The sequence below is a fragment of the Olea europaea genome, chromosome 7 (assembly GCF_002742605.1).
Source record: "Olea europaea var. sylvestris chromosome 7, O_europaea_v1, whole genome shotgun sequence".
Classification (NCBI taxonomy): domain Eukaryota; kingdom Viridiplantae; phylum Streptophyta; class Magnoliopsida; order Lamiales; family Oleaceae; genus Olea; species Olea europaea.
The window spans coordinates 1,612,201-1,627,984 of record NC_036243.1 but is presented as its reverse complement, the minus strand read 5'-3'; the positions used below and the strand labels follow the sequence as shown (position 1 = coordinate 1,627,984).

At 34.1% G+C, this 15,784-nt stretch overlaps 2 protein-coding genes across 2 annotated transcripts in view; both read right to left on the bottom strand.

Annotated features, from left to right (window-relative positions):
- Positions 1-6,795: 6,795 nt before the first annotated feature.
- LOC111396655 (protein TIC 22-like, chloroplastic) lies at positions 6,796-11,899 on the bottom strand. The gene is made up of 7 exons (XM_023023096.1): positions 11,321-11,899; positions 10,818-10,892; positions 9,427-9,483; positions 7,647-7,706; positions 7,476-7,556; positions 7,355-7,390; positions 6,796-7,258 (listed from the first exon to the last, which is right to left on the bottom strand). Exons 1-7 carry the CDS (start codon positions 11,792-11,794, stop codon positions 7,178-7,180), a joined length of 864 nt encoding a protein of 287 aa, XP_022878864.1. The 5' UTR covers positions 11,795-11,899; the 3' UTR covers positions 6,796-7,177.
- A 1,294-nt stretch (positions 11,900-13,193) lies between these two features.
- The window catches only part of LOC111397755 (protein transport protein SEC23-like), an 8,668-nt gene continuing 6,077 nt past the window's right edge, over positions 13,194-15,784 (bottom strand). The window contains exons 2-6 of the mRNA XM_023024740.1: positions 15,479-15,546; positions 14,925-15,109; positions 14,588-14,851; positions 14,119-14,223; positions 13,194-13,752 (exon numbers count right to left, since the gene is read on the bottom strand). Of these exons, the coding sequence (XP_022880508.1) occupies positions 13,603-13,752; positions 14,119-14,223; positions 14,588-14,851; positions 14,925-15,109; positions 15,479-15,546 (772 nt within the window). The 3' untranslated portion in view covers positions 13,194-13,602. The remainder of the gene's footprint in view (positions 13,753-14,118; positions 14,224-14,587; positions 14,852-14,924; positions 15,110-15,478; positions 15,547-15,784) is intronic.

The following is a 15,784-nucleotide window of genomic DNA, read 5'->3' as shown; positions in this document are numbered from 1 at the left end:
GCATGAAAAAAGTTCTTTAAGGTGTGGACACTTGATCTAGAACAAGTTACTTCAAAACAAGGCCATCTCAATGCAGCCGAGTTTATACTTCTACTAGACTCAATCTTACATGATAAAAATATCTCAAAGTTTCAATCTTGTTCAACGAAATCGTTGTCAAAGGATAAATCTCACATTGATTAATATCAAAATATAGATTAACATATACGAGTTTGGATTACTTATCTTTACTAGATTAACGTTCTACAATAAAATTTTAAGTCTTAATAATAATCATCACATAGTAAATCGTTAAATTTCAAAGAGATTATACACTCTACTTTAAGTTTATCTACTAATACATAATATTCAATATCTACGATAAAATTTGGGGTTTAAAGAGATTAAGGTCACCATTTGCAACGGTAGGAATGTTTATTGTTTAATTTCACTAAGCCCCTATTTGGTAGAGACTCTTTAAAAATCTCTTTCTTTTTTTTTTCGCTCATTTTCAGCTCTATATTTTCTAAACACAGATCATAATTTTTCTTTACATTTTAATCACACGTTCTTCAAAAATATTTTTTTTTACGAAATTTATACTTACAAAATCTACGTCAAACAAACCATACAATTTGATGGTTAGAAATTTAACCAAGTAGTACAAAACTATTCAGTTTCTAATTTCAGTATTAATTATGTTCTTGAAGTACAAATTTAAACAAAAATTAATTTGACCAGTTTGAATTTCTGCTTGAGATAAAGCGATTGGCTCTTCCCTATAACCTGGACCAGGATTAAGAGTTTCATGGCAAACTTTTTCTCTGTATATAGCTGTAAACTGTGCTTTACGACAAATCATAGTCAATTTCACCTTCTTTGTGTCTTCAGATTCTGTACAAAGAGAGTGCAGAAAACATATCAGGGTAGATTGAATGGTACTGAATTCCTTCGAGTTGGTTTTTGGTTTTGAGGTGAACTGTACGGGGAATAGATTCTTCAACATATATTTTTAATGTAAAATAAAACATTGTAAGTTTCATTTTTCTTTTGAAGAACAAGTTTAAGGTCACACGACCTACTTCTCTAGAGAGCCGTTGAGTTTTTTAATACACGTGCTCATTTGTGCATGTCCACGAGATATAAGTCTCTAGAACTACACTCAACATTGCTAAATATGGATAGAGTTGAGCTAGACATCTCAAGACGAGACAAGTCAATACATTTTTAACACTTCTAGGCAACACATTTTTTTCCATCTTGAAGATGAGCATATTATTTTGTATGATGAACTATAATTTATCATGGTTTATTCATAAGATAACTGAACATTAATACAAAAAGAAAAAGAAAATATATTATATTGTTGTATATTATTGAGTTCTGTGAACACATTGAGAGGCTATTGAGTAGTGTGTACGAATCATGCTCTCAAAAAGTGGCATTTATGAATATTAAATTCAAAACTAGATGTCCTCTTTAATGTCTGTTATCCCAAATTTGTTCTCTTTTTGACTGTCCCGTTAGTATATTTTGAAATGTCAGCACATCTTCTCTTCATAGCAATTGGAAAGATGTCAATACAATTTTGACACATCAGCACATTACGTCTTAACGTATTTTCATTTGCTATAAAGGCGATGTGTCAAACTGTCAAAAATGTATTTATAGGCTAGTCAAGGGGACAATAAAAAATTTGGCCTCCACTTTATGAGCCATGCTCTCATATAGTAAAGTTGTGTTTTAAGAAGGAAGAATTAGGCTTGGTCTCTCTCAACCTTTCACATAGTGTTGTAAGGGATTTCCAACCTTCAAAATGAGAATCTTGATATTCGTTCTATATAAATCTATGAATACGAGATTTGCACGATCAAAATCGTTAACGTGGATGATAAAATTGAATATGATTTTCATGCGATTTAAAGTTGGAGTGCAAAAATGTCAAATAGCTAAACATCTATGTCTGATTCAGCTAAAAGTCGCACGTGATTTTAGCTTTCATATTAAAAAATTCGGTCAGATGTGAACACAAATACACACGTTTAAGTAGGTTGAAGACTCGCAACCTCATTTTTTTGAAGGTTGTGGTTCTGTAACCACAATACACGAAGGGTTTGAGGTAATGAGTCCTAAATTTCCCTTTTAAATATGTCAAATTCGAAACTAGGTGTCTTTTCATATATATATATATATATATATATATGTAGATCCGATGAACTTTTCAATCATCCTAAAATATTTGAGGTTTAGTTGTGGAAGCCAATGCTCTGCCCATTTCTCTATCTTTTTTGAGGTAGAAAATGTAGGGCTAACTTGGTAAAAATATTGGAATTATTATGTGAATTAATTTTTATTGATGCATATTTTTGCACATGAAGAAATTAGGTAGAGTCATGTGTACTCTTAAAATAATATAATGGCACCATAAAAATTGTTGGGAAATTCATCTATGTATGAAACTAATCAAAGTAATATCGTATCTACTTTTTAACGCAAGCAACTAAATATAACTCTCTTTCATTTCATTTGAACTTAATTTCATCGAACACAATTAAATAAGTAACGAGAGCTTATGTTTTGTCGTAGTCTATGAAATAGTTTTTACGCAATTCAACTGCATAGCGTAACTTACGGGTTTTACATAAGTGATATGATAATACGATTTTAAATGCACCTCTTATACGTTATTTGATCATGAAATTATTTAGGTTTTATCAGTGTCTTAATAATCAATGCGATTGGTTCAACCAGGAAGATCAAGAAAGCGTTAGGTAATGTGTAAAAATTAGAAATTAAAAATTGGCAAGTTACTTGAGAACTGACGAGTTTTCTCTCAAATCTATTTTTCTTTTTTCTTTTTATCCGATTCGACCATTTGAACTTTTATCTTTTTCGTGCTTGGTTTGATTTTTAAAACGTTGATTCTTTCCGACAAATTCAAAAGAATAATTTAAATAAAAAGACAAATTTACTTTGACAGCTATGAAATTTCTTGTTTTCTAGTTTCAATTTCAAGAAATTGATCCTTCATGTAAAGCTATGAAACTATGGTGACCGCCCGGAAAGCAACTTATAGAGGCATCAATAGTAGGAAAGTGGGCCATAATGGAAATTTTGGTGGGTTGGATTGGCCCATCTCCATTGCCATCACTTGATTGGGGCCCACTTTGTTAGATGTTATGATTTGAATAATTAGTAATTATTAAAGGATCCAAAATAGCAATATGGTGCATAGTTTGTGCTATATAAAATATGATTATGTTATACTTTAATTATTGGTGGCTATTAGACTCATCAAGATATACATAATACAAAATTCTATACATTTTAGGTGGTTCATTTTTTATTATTTATTTAGATAAAAAGTGGTTATTCCGTGTAACATTATAGTAGGTAAGGGAAAAAAAATTAAGTAAATGAAGTGATATTGTAATTATTTTTCCAACTTATTAAATTAGAACATGTCTCAAGCATTTAATTATTGACATTTTAATTCATAACTATACCAGGTTCGATGATCATATTCAGACTTTCAAGTTGATTATACCTTTAAACTTTTGAAGTAACATTATTGAGCTCTACTTGTATTTAATACCAGTCTATGTGACATTAAATTACAAACTCATTTAAATTATTATACGGTAGACAGTTTGCTTTTGCCAGATGCCTTTTTATCTTAGGTCTTCTTCTTTTTTTTTTGATTGTTGTGGACAGGGTGGTGTTAGGTCCCCACTTATACCTATTATCCTTGTTGATGAATTGTTCAATGAATCTTTTTTATCGAAAATCTCATATCCTCTAACAGAAGCCTTGTCCACAGTGGCGGATTTAGTATGCCGCTAGCTAGGGTGGCCACCTTAGTTGGATTCGCCAATGAGAATTTTTTTTTTAATATAAATAATAGACAAATTTTATGTTATATAACTAGTGATTCATTTTATTTTCAAACATCTCTTCAGTTTAGTTGGTTAGAGCTTCCTTATATTTATTGTGAGTTTTTGGTTCGATTCCTTCTCCTCCATTTCATTGTGCAAAATTTTTATTTCTACAATATTTATCAAAATTAATTTTCTAAGGAAATGATTCAAACCTATAATTTCTAAAATTATGATAATTGGAAGCTTAACAATCATGGCAATGATTGAATTTTGAATCTAAATTTAACAAAATAATATATGTTAAGACTTTAGGAGAGTTTTTTTTTTTTTTTTTTGTCGTTTTAAATATTTTACGTTTCAATAATTTATAAGATATGATTTATAAGTATTGAATTTTAATTTATATGTTATTTGAGAATTTGTTTACTGTGAATTGTGATATTAAAAATTAATTTAGGTATTGTGAAATGTGAATATGTGATTCATAAAAATTGAAAATGAGAAATTGGGGAATTTATAATTCGTGATGAATTGGTGTTGAGAATTGGAAATTGAAACTTTAATTATATTTAAAATTAATTCTAATTACGTTTAATCTTTAATTAATGTTCAATTCTCATACTAATTATAGAATGATTTTTTCAACTGAATTTCAATCTAGTTCTTATAGTGGTGTATCTAAACTCTCAACTACTTTTAATCAAGCAAACGATTTGTTAAGCATTGATAACACAAAGAAGTCTTATGTATCATGTAATTTATATTATTTCAGATTGTGTTGAAATATAATATAATATAAATATACGATTTTTACGTTTTAATATATTTACATACAAATCGAAGAATTTTTAATATTATTTAATTTAATATTAATAAACGATATCGCTATACAGCCGTTGACTATCGACAATTAATGGTCAACGATCAACGATCGCCCTAACCGAGTCACAGTCCTAAATTCACCACTGCTTGTCCATGGAGTTGGCTCTTCCATAAAAGAGCAAGGTAAACAGTGCAGGGCGAGTGAATTGCCTATATAGTCACTAAACTTGACACCAGGTTTCCAGGAGGTCACTCAACTTCAAAAACCACCCCACTCATCACCTAACTTTCTAAAAATTACCTCATTCATCACTAAACTTTCCAACCATTAAAATTTGGATGAAATGCTGATGTGTCCGATGACATGGCATGCCAAATGGATTAATTGTTACACAGTAGGCATTCAATATAAGGAAAAAAGAAAAAAAAAATTAAAAAGAAACCGAAACAAAAATTGGAGCCGGCGTCGACGACCCTTTTTGAAGCCAAGGCCAAAATTGTTTCTTTTGATTGATGAAATGCAACAATTGAGTCTTGAACCACCTCCATTTTTTCATGAATCTCATTCTGGTTGGTACAATTTGTGGGTTGAAGCTGTGGAGAAGCATCAATTGTGAAGGAGATCGCCAGTTTCTACGAACTGCCGAAGCTGCTTCTTCCATATGGGGGCGAAATTGGAGATGACCCATGGGTGCATTAGGTGTGCCTTGATGAGGCGGTACCAGTGGAGGTGATCCGCGATCGTGAATCATCCCGTCGACGCCGGAAATTTAGTGTAAACGGTTCGAGTTCGCTGTTGAAGAAATTGGTCGGGGATTTTGATTATTTGTATTATTTGATGGTATGAAGTCATCTGTAGGTGCGTATTGAGGAGCTTGATCGATCTGGAGGCTGTGTAGGGCATGGGTGTGGCCGGAAGTGAAGATTCCGGCCATTTTTTGACTGTTTGGGCAGCCCATTTTGGTTTCGATTTCGAGTGAAATCGATTGGTGTTATGGCCGGAACTTGGGTGGGTTACGAAGAGGGAAGCGAGGGCTTCATGTTGGTACGTTGGTCCGGTGGCCAAGGTGGCCGGAGGGTGGAGTATTGGTGGTCCAAAATGGTGGCCAGAGGTTGGAGTTTTGATATTTCTGTTTTTCGGTTTTTCGATTTTTATTTTTTTTTAATGTGTTCAAGAATGCCAACTGTGTAATAATTAATCCATTTGGCACGCCACATCATCAAACACATCAGCATTTCATCCAAATCTTAATGGTTGAAAAGTTTAGTGATGAATGAGATGATTTTTGGAAAGTTCGGTGATGAGTGGGGTGATTTTTGAAGTTTAGTGACTTCCTGGGAACCGGGTGTCAAAGTTAGTGACTATATGGGCAATTCACTCGTGCAGGCAGATGCAGGCTTTTTCTTTCAATAATCAATCAAATGTCTACAGGATCATCGATCTTCTCATATCTGTGTGGATCAATTAAATTTTCAACACTTCGTTTTCCTTTCTTGGATTTAGAATTTGTTGCACAACATTGTCATGTTTCTTTGATAATTCTTTGTACCGAAAAAGAAAGTACCTAAGCTCAGAAAGTACTGATGCAGTTATGAGCATAGTTATGAAACCTAAACCGCTAGGACAAAGCAGTGGATCATCGGATCATTAGTTCAAGTAACAATACTAGTTATAGGCGGACCTACATTAAAAAAATAAAAAAAAAAACACTCTGAACTTGCGAATTTGGATCCTAAAATTGAGATAAATATTAGTAATGAATAAGTAAATAATAATTGCAACTCCATTAAAATATGTGGTTAAAAATTGTTTTTCCTTTATCTAGCACTTTGCCTTCAATTACCGCTCCATGGGGTTTGAAATTGGACGTCGCCCGAGAACTATTCCCTAGAGAGAGGATTTCGATTAGAACCTTACAATTTCAAGAATTTTGATTGGTGTCCGAGAGCTATGCCTGCCCTTTTTTAGCTCCACTCTTTCACCATTAGCTCCCAAAGTTTGCCAAGCTAAAATTCTAATGGTTAGTCATTGTGACCCTGACCCGAGGCATGATGTACATTGCATGAACCCGCTCAAAGTGACGAGATCCTGCATGACTGAATTTGGCAAGAACAGTTTAACCATTTATATGTAATACATAAATTTTGCCAAAAGGAAGCTTAACCTCACCAAATGTAAGGTTCTGTCATGTGTATACTTAAAATGGGTGGAATAACAATCTGCTGCATTCATTGCTTCACAAGAAATCGTAAATAATTCCTCTATTACACAACATATTTGAGTTCGACCGATAAAAAGGACACAATATACTGGAAAACTTCTGTAATATGTCGCATTTGTCAACTGCTTATTGCGTTCCACTCAATAGATTGCTTGCGTGATACTTTTACGTTGATCTACAAACTGCATTCTCTAATCCAGTGATAACTACACTGCTTGAACCATACAATAGAGAAGGGATAAAACAGGAATCTTATACTTCAAAACCAGTTGCTTCTTATTGCTTAGATGTGTCAGTTGAGACATCAAAACCAGGAGGGACGAAAACAACATCATCCCAAGTCGATGACGAATTATCCTGCAAGGTGTTTTTTGTGTCATTTTGTTATGAAAATGAAGATATTGCATAACTTATAGCTAAATGTCCAGTAGTAATAAGACTGTATCTTCTTACCTTCATCCCTCGTATTATGTCCTCAAGGACAGCAACCTATGAAAATTTATCCGGGAGAAAACAATGAGTAAATCTAAGATAAATAGCCCACGAAGAGACATGGGGAGGTCAGAAACTCTACCTGAATATCCCCTTCCCTTAAAGAAGGATTCAGCCTGTGCTGTTGACGTGAAGCTCTTAAAAGGGATTTTTCTAGGTCCTCCTGTGCAATCAACAAAACATGAGAAAAAAGCATATGCAACTGAATTGCTAAAAATAACAGATTAAAGGTTCTATCATCTTCTTTCTTAACCTTTCTGAAAAATACTGGACGGTATCTCTTGTTTTGGCTCCTCAGAATCAAGCTCTTAGACTGCAAAATGTTGTTTTGAATTTATGAGAAATGAGTAGAATATTTCAAGCCATGGAGTTTGCTGATCTAATCCAAATTAAAATAAGACAGATACAACTTGGTTTTTCCTTCTCAGTTGTCAAGTTACACCAAGTATGTAGAGAGAACATAATCCAAGTCGCTAAAAACTGTTCAATCTAAGTGGAACTGTAAGATAGTTCTCAGCTCAAAAACAAGACTATTAAAGCAATTACACGTAACATATGACTTAATTAGCAGCTCTTCTCCCTCAAAATCAAGCCAAAGATATATGGGGGTTGGGCAATAATATAGACAGATCAAACAGACTTCGTCCCATTGTACCAAGAAGAAAGACAATCCTCTGGAATACATATGTTAGGATGGAAATCCAGGATAAATCTAGAAAAGAATTAATGCCCCCAGTCATTACAAAATATGGGTATACGGAAGTTCAATTGCAATGGTTACTTAACTCAAAAACTACAAGAGAATAAAACTAATTTCTATATTTGAAGGTGTAGCAATATAATTTCACCTAGCAAACTGGAAAAGGAGAAAGAAATTTTCACATATATAGAGAAGGAAGAGTGGCTCCTCTCCAATCGCGACCTGATTCCATGCTATGTAGTTGCTTGTACCAAAATAGAAAAACCAGATCCAACAGTCTGGAGAGATCTACCTCTATGAATGTCCAAGCAAGCCTAATAATCAATAACCGCTATTTAGTAAAAAGTTAACACTGTCAATAAATTTCTCTCCCCACTTCCTTTCCCTACCGCTCATCTCCACCTGATTCTTAGAAATCTGTTCCCTTCACAAATGGCATATGCAGGGATCCCTTTGTTCTGTTTTAAATTCCCCCCATAATCACACTGGATTTGAATCAATTTGATTCATAACACCAACTAGTTCTTATAAATGAAGTGATTTAGTTAGTGAAATTGATTGAAAGGGGTGAAGCGTTTAAGAGTTTGATTCAAACAAAGGTTTAGTTCAAAGAAATGAGGGGCTATAATTTTTTCTCAGGGGCATACCGGCATACCAAGAACGAGCAGAGTGGAAAATAGCATCTAGCCTATGAGTTAAAAGGCGGCAAACTCTAATCCTTAGATGACCATTTACTAATGATGTCTAATATCCACACCATAGACTGGAGGTCTCAAGGATTACACAAGAAATTAAATGCACTGGACTTGAAAACAATTAGCGTGTTTCTGGAATCTGGACAAAGAACCTCCCTTTCATCATCACTTTATGAGTTTTCAAACAATCTTCTTTCTCCTCTTTCAGCAACTCTGGTTTATCTACTGGAAAAATGAACGCTTGCTGACTGATCAAGCCGCCTGTGTGGCCATGTAATCAATCTACGCTCCACAGTATTTATTTCTTGATGATAGAATCCCTTCACGGTTTAAATAACTAAAAATATTCTTGACAGCCATTTTCTGAATAAGTAAGAATTAAGTTTCTAATTTGTATACTAACCATTGGTTTTTATTGGGAAAATATATAAGAACTGAGTTTTAATTCGTATACTAACCAACGGTTTTTATGGGGAAAATATATATACTTTCATCATTTTTAATGTTTTTTTTCTTTTTTTTTCCCCACCTAAATTTAAATGTTTCTTTAATTAATTCCAGGAATGAATATCAGGTTCAAAGCATATAGTCGAAGATAACGTAAGGCAAGTATCATGGAAGTGATTAGACAAAGCAACCTGGAAAACTGGAACCCCAGAAAAGCTCTCATCAAGAACACCAGCTTTCTTCCTCTCCTGTAAAACAGAGGCATGGCAAAGAACATTTTTAAGCCTACAATATTCTTGATGGATACAAATTACACAGGTGGATTTCTTTAGAGTTCTCTCAACCAGGAAACAAAAGCTATAGAGTATTTTTATTTAAATTGACACCAAGAGACTTGCTTGCTTATATATATATTTTTTAAATTCTAGCTGAAAAGCCCAACAACTCGATATATAAATTTTGAATTCCAATTGAAACTAGAAAATATCAACAACCTCACAGAGCAAGCTTCTAAAAAAAATGAGTTATGATGCTCTTCATTTCACAAAAAGGGAACCCAATCAAGAATTACAGAGAGAACAATGCCATAAAATGCTAAGCAAGGTGCTTGCATAGAAACAGTTTCAAGGGTAATTTTGCATCACGCAAATATAATTTTGTCACAAAGAACTGCTGAAATGTTATTATATTTCAACTTAATGTCGAAAACAAATTTTTAAGGTAAATGGCAGAAGTTTCTCACACAAGTTGAGAATAAGACATGATGGTGATGATAAAGATTCAAGATATGAGACAAGTGTATAGGTCAATAAAGCAATTCCAAACAAATCTAACAAATATGTTGATGCAACCAATTGTATCAATGCACCATGGGAAGACAGGCTTAGGATATATTTAAGAAGCATACATTCCCAAGCATCTTTCACTTATACATTCAAATGGTAAGTTGCGATATTAAAAACATCACTATTTAGATAACTAGGAATTTCAACCAAATAATTGATATAAATATTGGTTCCAGAAGTATATGCCATAGTCATACAAAAGCGATATACTACTTCACAACATAATTTTAGCAGTAACCTTATTTACATCTTTATCTTTTGATACCTAACCTGCTTAGGTATTAATATCTGCTTCCCATAGCTGGCCAGTTAATAAGACTAAGACACTCCTAAAGCCTTAGTTTTGTCTACCACAATTCTTGAGATGTATCACCAAAATTTTAATTTCAAATCCATATTTGCTGATGCAGATATCTAAATGCACATTATCTATAGGAACCAATTACAAAGACTGACATCAAATCTGCAGTACATCAATATTTTCCTCTTTTACCCTCCCTTCACAAAATTTCATTTGCAATATAGTAAAACAAAAACAAAAACCCATTGGATTTCTATTGCATCAAACTGAAATTTGAGAATATTACAGATTAGTGACCAATGAGTTTTCTTCAATTCCAGCTGTTCACATGTAAAGAATAAATTAATTGCTCAATAAAGAGAAGTAAAAAAGAAATATAAAAGAAAAAATAGAGAAGGCCACCGAAGATAAGATGAGTAAAACATCTCTCTCTCACCATTACTGCATTTTGTATCTGAGAAGCCTCCGGAATCAAGCGTAAAGCCACTCCATCGACTTTGAGCTGAAAAATCTGCAACCATAGCTTCCCGTTACAATCAGCCAAAAGAAATCCATGCATAGAATTAAAAATTCTGTCTCAACCTTTTCTCATATTATAAAAAATACCGTACCACTATCCTATCATGAAATTAGAAATCTCAATATCTTTTAATATCAACTTAACACATACTCAAACACCAAACAACTAACAGGCAAAGTTTCTCCCAATAAATAATGCAAAATGAAACCATCAAATCATTTTATTTCAGAACTTCGTCCAAGACTTTGTTGTGGCAATAGCACCAACATTCAAATACTGCACAGATAAGTTTTAAAACCTTAAGCACAAGGTAAAACTTCAGTATATTATACATTACGCACTCCCCATTGAAAAACTGAAATTCAGCAACAAATTGGAGTCCTCAAACCAGCATACAGGTACAATAAATCAATATATACCTTGCTAAGGGCGACAGCAACCACTTGCGAGCCAGTGCGCATGGAGGAATCCATGGACTTCATCTGGTTAAGAAGAGTTTCAGCATCAGATTCACTGAAGCAAAACAGTCCAAGATTTTTCCCCGTATTTACACCCGAGACTAACACGAATTCCTGCGAACCGTTGCTCAGTGCATATACTGGCACTCCAGCCAGCCTCTCCTCGATGGCATCTGCAGTCATAGCATAATTTTTACTGCTTGTGGTACCGCTTGAATTCTTATTACTATTAGGAAAAAAGAAGCCTGTGCTGTTTACACCATTACTGTGATTCGAAATTCTGGCCCAAGGAGGGGATTTAATAGGAGGGGGAGTGGGAAGGTTTTCGAGGAAATTGGAGATATGGGTTTGAAGGGAAGAGAAGGCTTGGTGAAGGATGTGGTGCGGCGGTGGCGGATGAGGAGCTGCAGCTTGTTTGGGTTTGAAGAAATTCATGGTTTCACTTCAGTTGGGCAGGGAAAATGCGGCAAAGGGCTTATGGGTTTTGGGTTTGGCTGAGAGCTTTCCTTTTTTGCCTTCCTTTTCCCAAAGAAATGGTAAGAGTACTACTTGATCTTTTACGCATTATTGAATACTCACTCGTCTTTTTATATAGTTATTCATCCACCACTTATCTCTTCAAATAATTGGACGATTTTTACGGCAACTTTTCGACAACTTCCGACCACCAAGACCGTCGAATTTTGATATCATTGAAAAGCCCACGATGTCCTTCAATTATCATCCAAAATCTCCCCATAACTTCAAGAGATTCGATCGGAAAATTGCCACAAAAGTCGCCCAAAAAATCTGAAAATTTGGCCAGATTTTCAGATTTTTTGGACGATTTTTACGACAATTTTACGACAACTTTTGTGGTAATAGAAATAACCACAAAAGTGAGTTTAGTAATAACCAAGGGCAAAATGAAAGAAATCTAAATCGTAAACTTCAAGTTGTTATTGAACAATACAAATATCGTTCTACTAGCCAAAACAACACGATACTGAACCCTAGGTGGCAAACTACAATAGTCAAACGCTTTGACTTATAGTACATGAAATTCCGCATGAATCAGCAAGAACCACGTCTTAAGATAAGGCTCAACCAAACTTCTATAATACGACGTGATCATAAGTGAGCTAAGAGTTTGTTTGACATATCTTTTGCTTTTGCTTATTGCAGAAAAACTTTTAGAAAAACTCTCTTACTTTTTATTTGAAAACTAATTTTTAAAAGAGTTTTCTATTTAGGTTTATGCTGCTTGTACATGTAGCACATCTCTTCCATTTAAAAGTGCTTTTAGAGAAGCCACATTGAACCAATTTCTTTTGAAAGCCCTTCTAAGTTCCAACTACAAAAGACATTTTCATAAATTAACCAAACGAATTCAAAAGTAACATTTGGATTTCAAATGCTCCTTTTAATTTTTCAAAGGTCATGTGGCATGAGGTTCCACCTCCAAGTCTCTCAGAGACCCTTCTTTCATCTATCCTTTAATCCTATCTAAGCTTGTGTGTCAAACCATAACTACCAAAGCATCATTTTGGCATTTAGAAATAACCTTCTTTTTTTTTTGGTTTTACAGCAGTCTTATAAATTTAAATTAGTAGTTTAGTATAAAGTGACCATTAGTAATATATCCAACACAAATAGAAGTTTAATTCAAACACAAATCAAGTGTTTATATGATGGTAATTTTAAGTTATAAGTTGTGAATTCTATATTATGTGTGTATGACAAGTAAATTTTTAGTCTTGTCAAATTTATTTCTTGAATAAAAAGTACTTTTGGCGAGCCTTAATTCTAGCTCTGCCAAACATGCTCGTCTCTCAAATTATTTAAGCAAAGAAAGTGAAATCCTAGAAAAAAATACATTCTTAAATCTTAAAAATTGAATACATACAGTAAACTATGTAATCTCCTCTTGGTACAGATTAAAATTAAAGTAACAAAAGACTATATCTTCCTAACCTATCTATCCAACAAAAATGTCTTTAATTTACAACTTGACCCTTTTAGCAGTGCCACTCTAAACAATAATTGTCCAACTCCTTTTTCCGTTCAAAAAGGGAACATCTCGAAGGAACTGTTCTCCTTGTTTCCGATAGTGATGACTCTGGACTTCTCATTCACACAATTGATGTGAAGAAGGCAAAACAGACAGAACGGGAAGAGAAGGTAACGGGAGATAAAGAAACCCTGAATTAGGATTTCCGCAAAATCGAGAAATTGACCACAGGAATCCCAACTCTTTCACCTTCTTAAGAAGCTTGGACAGCCAGCTGCTGAAGATGATCAATGAACACTTGTAGACTCACATCATCGGTGAATATCACATCCGAGCCAGCAGCCATTTCATGTACATTGCTGTATGACGCAGATGGATTCAACTTCGCCAACAGGAATCTCGCCTGTTCAAAACAGGTCCAAGTATTAAAATAAAGACGTGATGTAGCCAATTTTGATGTAGCTGTATATATGTTTTTGAAGAATATTATAATCAGGTGATGCAATATCATTATAAGGAAAACCAGTTCCTATCTTAAGGCATTCAGGTTTCATTCTCAAACACAAGTTATTTTAGCCCCACCTTTCAGGCGCAGAGGGGGTTGGAGGAACACGCACAAAACAATATTTGTCATTTTAAAGAATCGAAACAGGTAAATGCAAAACATTAAGCAAAGATGAAAATTCAACAGTTAGCTCACTCCTATATATATTTACCCACAGAAACAAAAAAAATATGCACCAAACTAAGATGAAGACAGAAAGGTGACCTGGGAGCCATGCTGATCACAGACCACCAGTCTTGGGACTGGAAACCGGTCACGAATAATCAATTCGGCATCATCATGTGGAGCTTGTAACAAATGCGCAAAAGCCTATGAAGACATGGGAAAAATAGGTTTATTCAAAGGAAGACTTGTCGTTCACGAGAAAAATAAGTATTACCATGTCCATTGCAAAATAGAAACTGAAATACCGAAATTCCAAGAAATTTTTTTACAATTTGTTATGTCATGAGAAGCACAATCAGCTTCCTAAAAAAAAAAAAAAAGTCACCAAGTTTTCGAGAATGAATTTGATGGTTTGGTAGAAACTAAAGATTTAAAGAAAATATATTTAATACTGCTGATGCAGCAAACTCATAAAAGACTTCCTCCTCTTAAAATATCTGAATTTACAAATACATGTAATACATTGAAATGTTAACTCAAAATATCGCACAAGTATAACAAGGTGCACCTGATGTTCTGGCTGATTCTGATAACCCATGTTTCTCCATTGAGCAATTGTTGTACCATGGAAAATAACTACACTGAAATATGAATCAAGCAATAGGATACGGTCAGCTCCAATGGATGACACGTCCAATAAAGCTGGTACAGGTAGTGAATTGAATGAATATGATATTAACGATGGTTGAATCATGACCGCAGCATTGCTTATAATCTCTCTATTTAATAAAATGCGGAAATAGGCCGTCTCATCGGGACTATTATTGAACACCTGTGAGAGAATGTAAAGTTTGAATGTCATATGCATAAAACTAAAAGAAAATACAAATTCAAGCAAATATTACCTGTACAAATTGTGATCTCCGCAGATTAAACATAAACTGAGGGAACAGCGAAAAACAGGGATTTAACGTAAATGAGGATGGATCATCCTTTCGGTAGTCACCAAATTTGGAACATAGACGAATCAGATTCCGGTCTAACCACCTTGTGGCGTCAAATCCTTCCTGACAATATAGAATCAACCATCAGAGTATTGCCTACTAGAGGAATGAAATCCGGAGAATTATGTATTGGTTATGTACTTACCTTAGGTGATACAAGTTATACATTCTTTCAATCATATCCTACCAATCAAGTTCAATGTAGCAAGTAGGCGTGCCAAGTAATCCGGATGACACCCACTAAAACTTTAGCTATTTTCTCAATCATCGCAGGCTAACATTGTGTACTATAATCTTGACATTTTTCCTATATCACTTAATTTCATTATGTATACCACGAGTGATCCATTTGGGGGATGGTCCTATACCTAATATTCATTCTGGTAGGCTGCACTTTGTAGTTGATGCCTAACTTTTCCCTTCCACGATAAAAAAGTACCCTCAAGAGAAAGCACCAAAATGTGAGTGCAAGCCATATGTATCAGAAGTAAGCCAACTATCTATCCATCCTAAATACAAGTCCCTAAATACATCAGCCAACAACATCTAAGAGTTGGGATATACTCCATATAAACAAACAGATTTTTTAGGAGACGAATGAAATGAAAAAAGAATTAATTGATTTCAGTTTAGATCTTGTTATCTCTTCCCTTTTTAAATGCTTTCATGCATTTCTCACTAAAGTCAGCACAAACTCACTTCTACTCTCTGTACAAGGTTCAGACCAGAAATTTTTTTTCATCACCTATGACCTAGCCACC

Coding starts and splice junctions, on each gene's coding strand:
- LOC111396655 (XM_023023096.1), bottom strand. CDS start 11,794: ATGAATTTCTTCAAACCCAAACAAGCTGCAGCTCCTCATCCGCCACCG. Junction 7,557..7,646: donor GTCCAGTATTTTTCAGAAAG/GTTAAGAAAGAA, acceptor TTGATTGCACAG/GAGGACCTAGAAAAATCCCT. Junction 7,259..7,354: donor ACATAATACGAGGGATGAAG/GTAAGAAGATAC, acceptor AACACCTTGCAG/GATAATTCGTCATCGACTTG.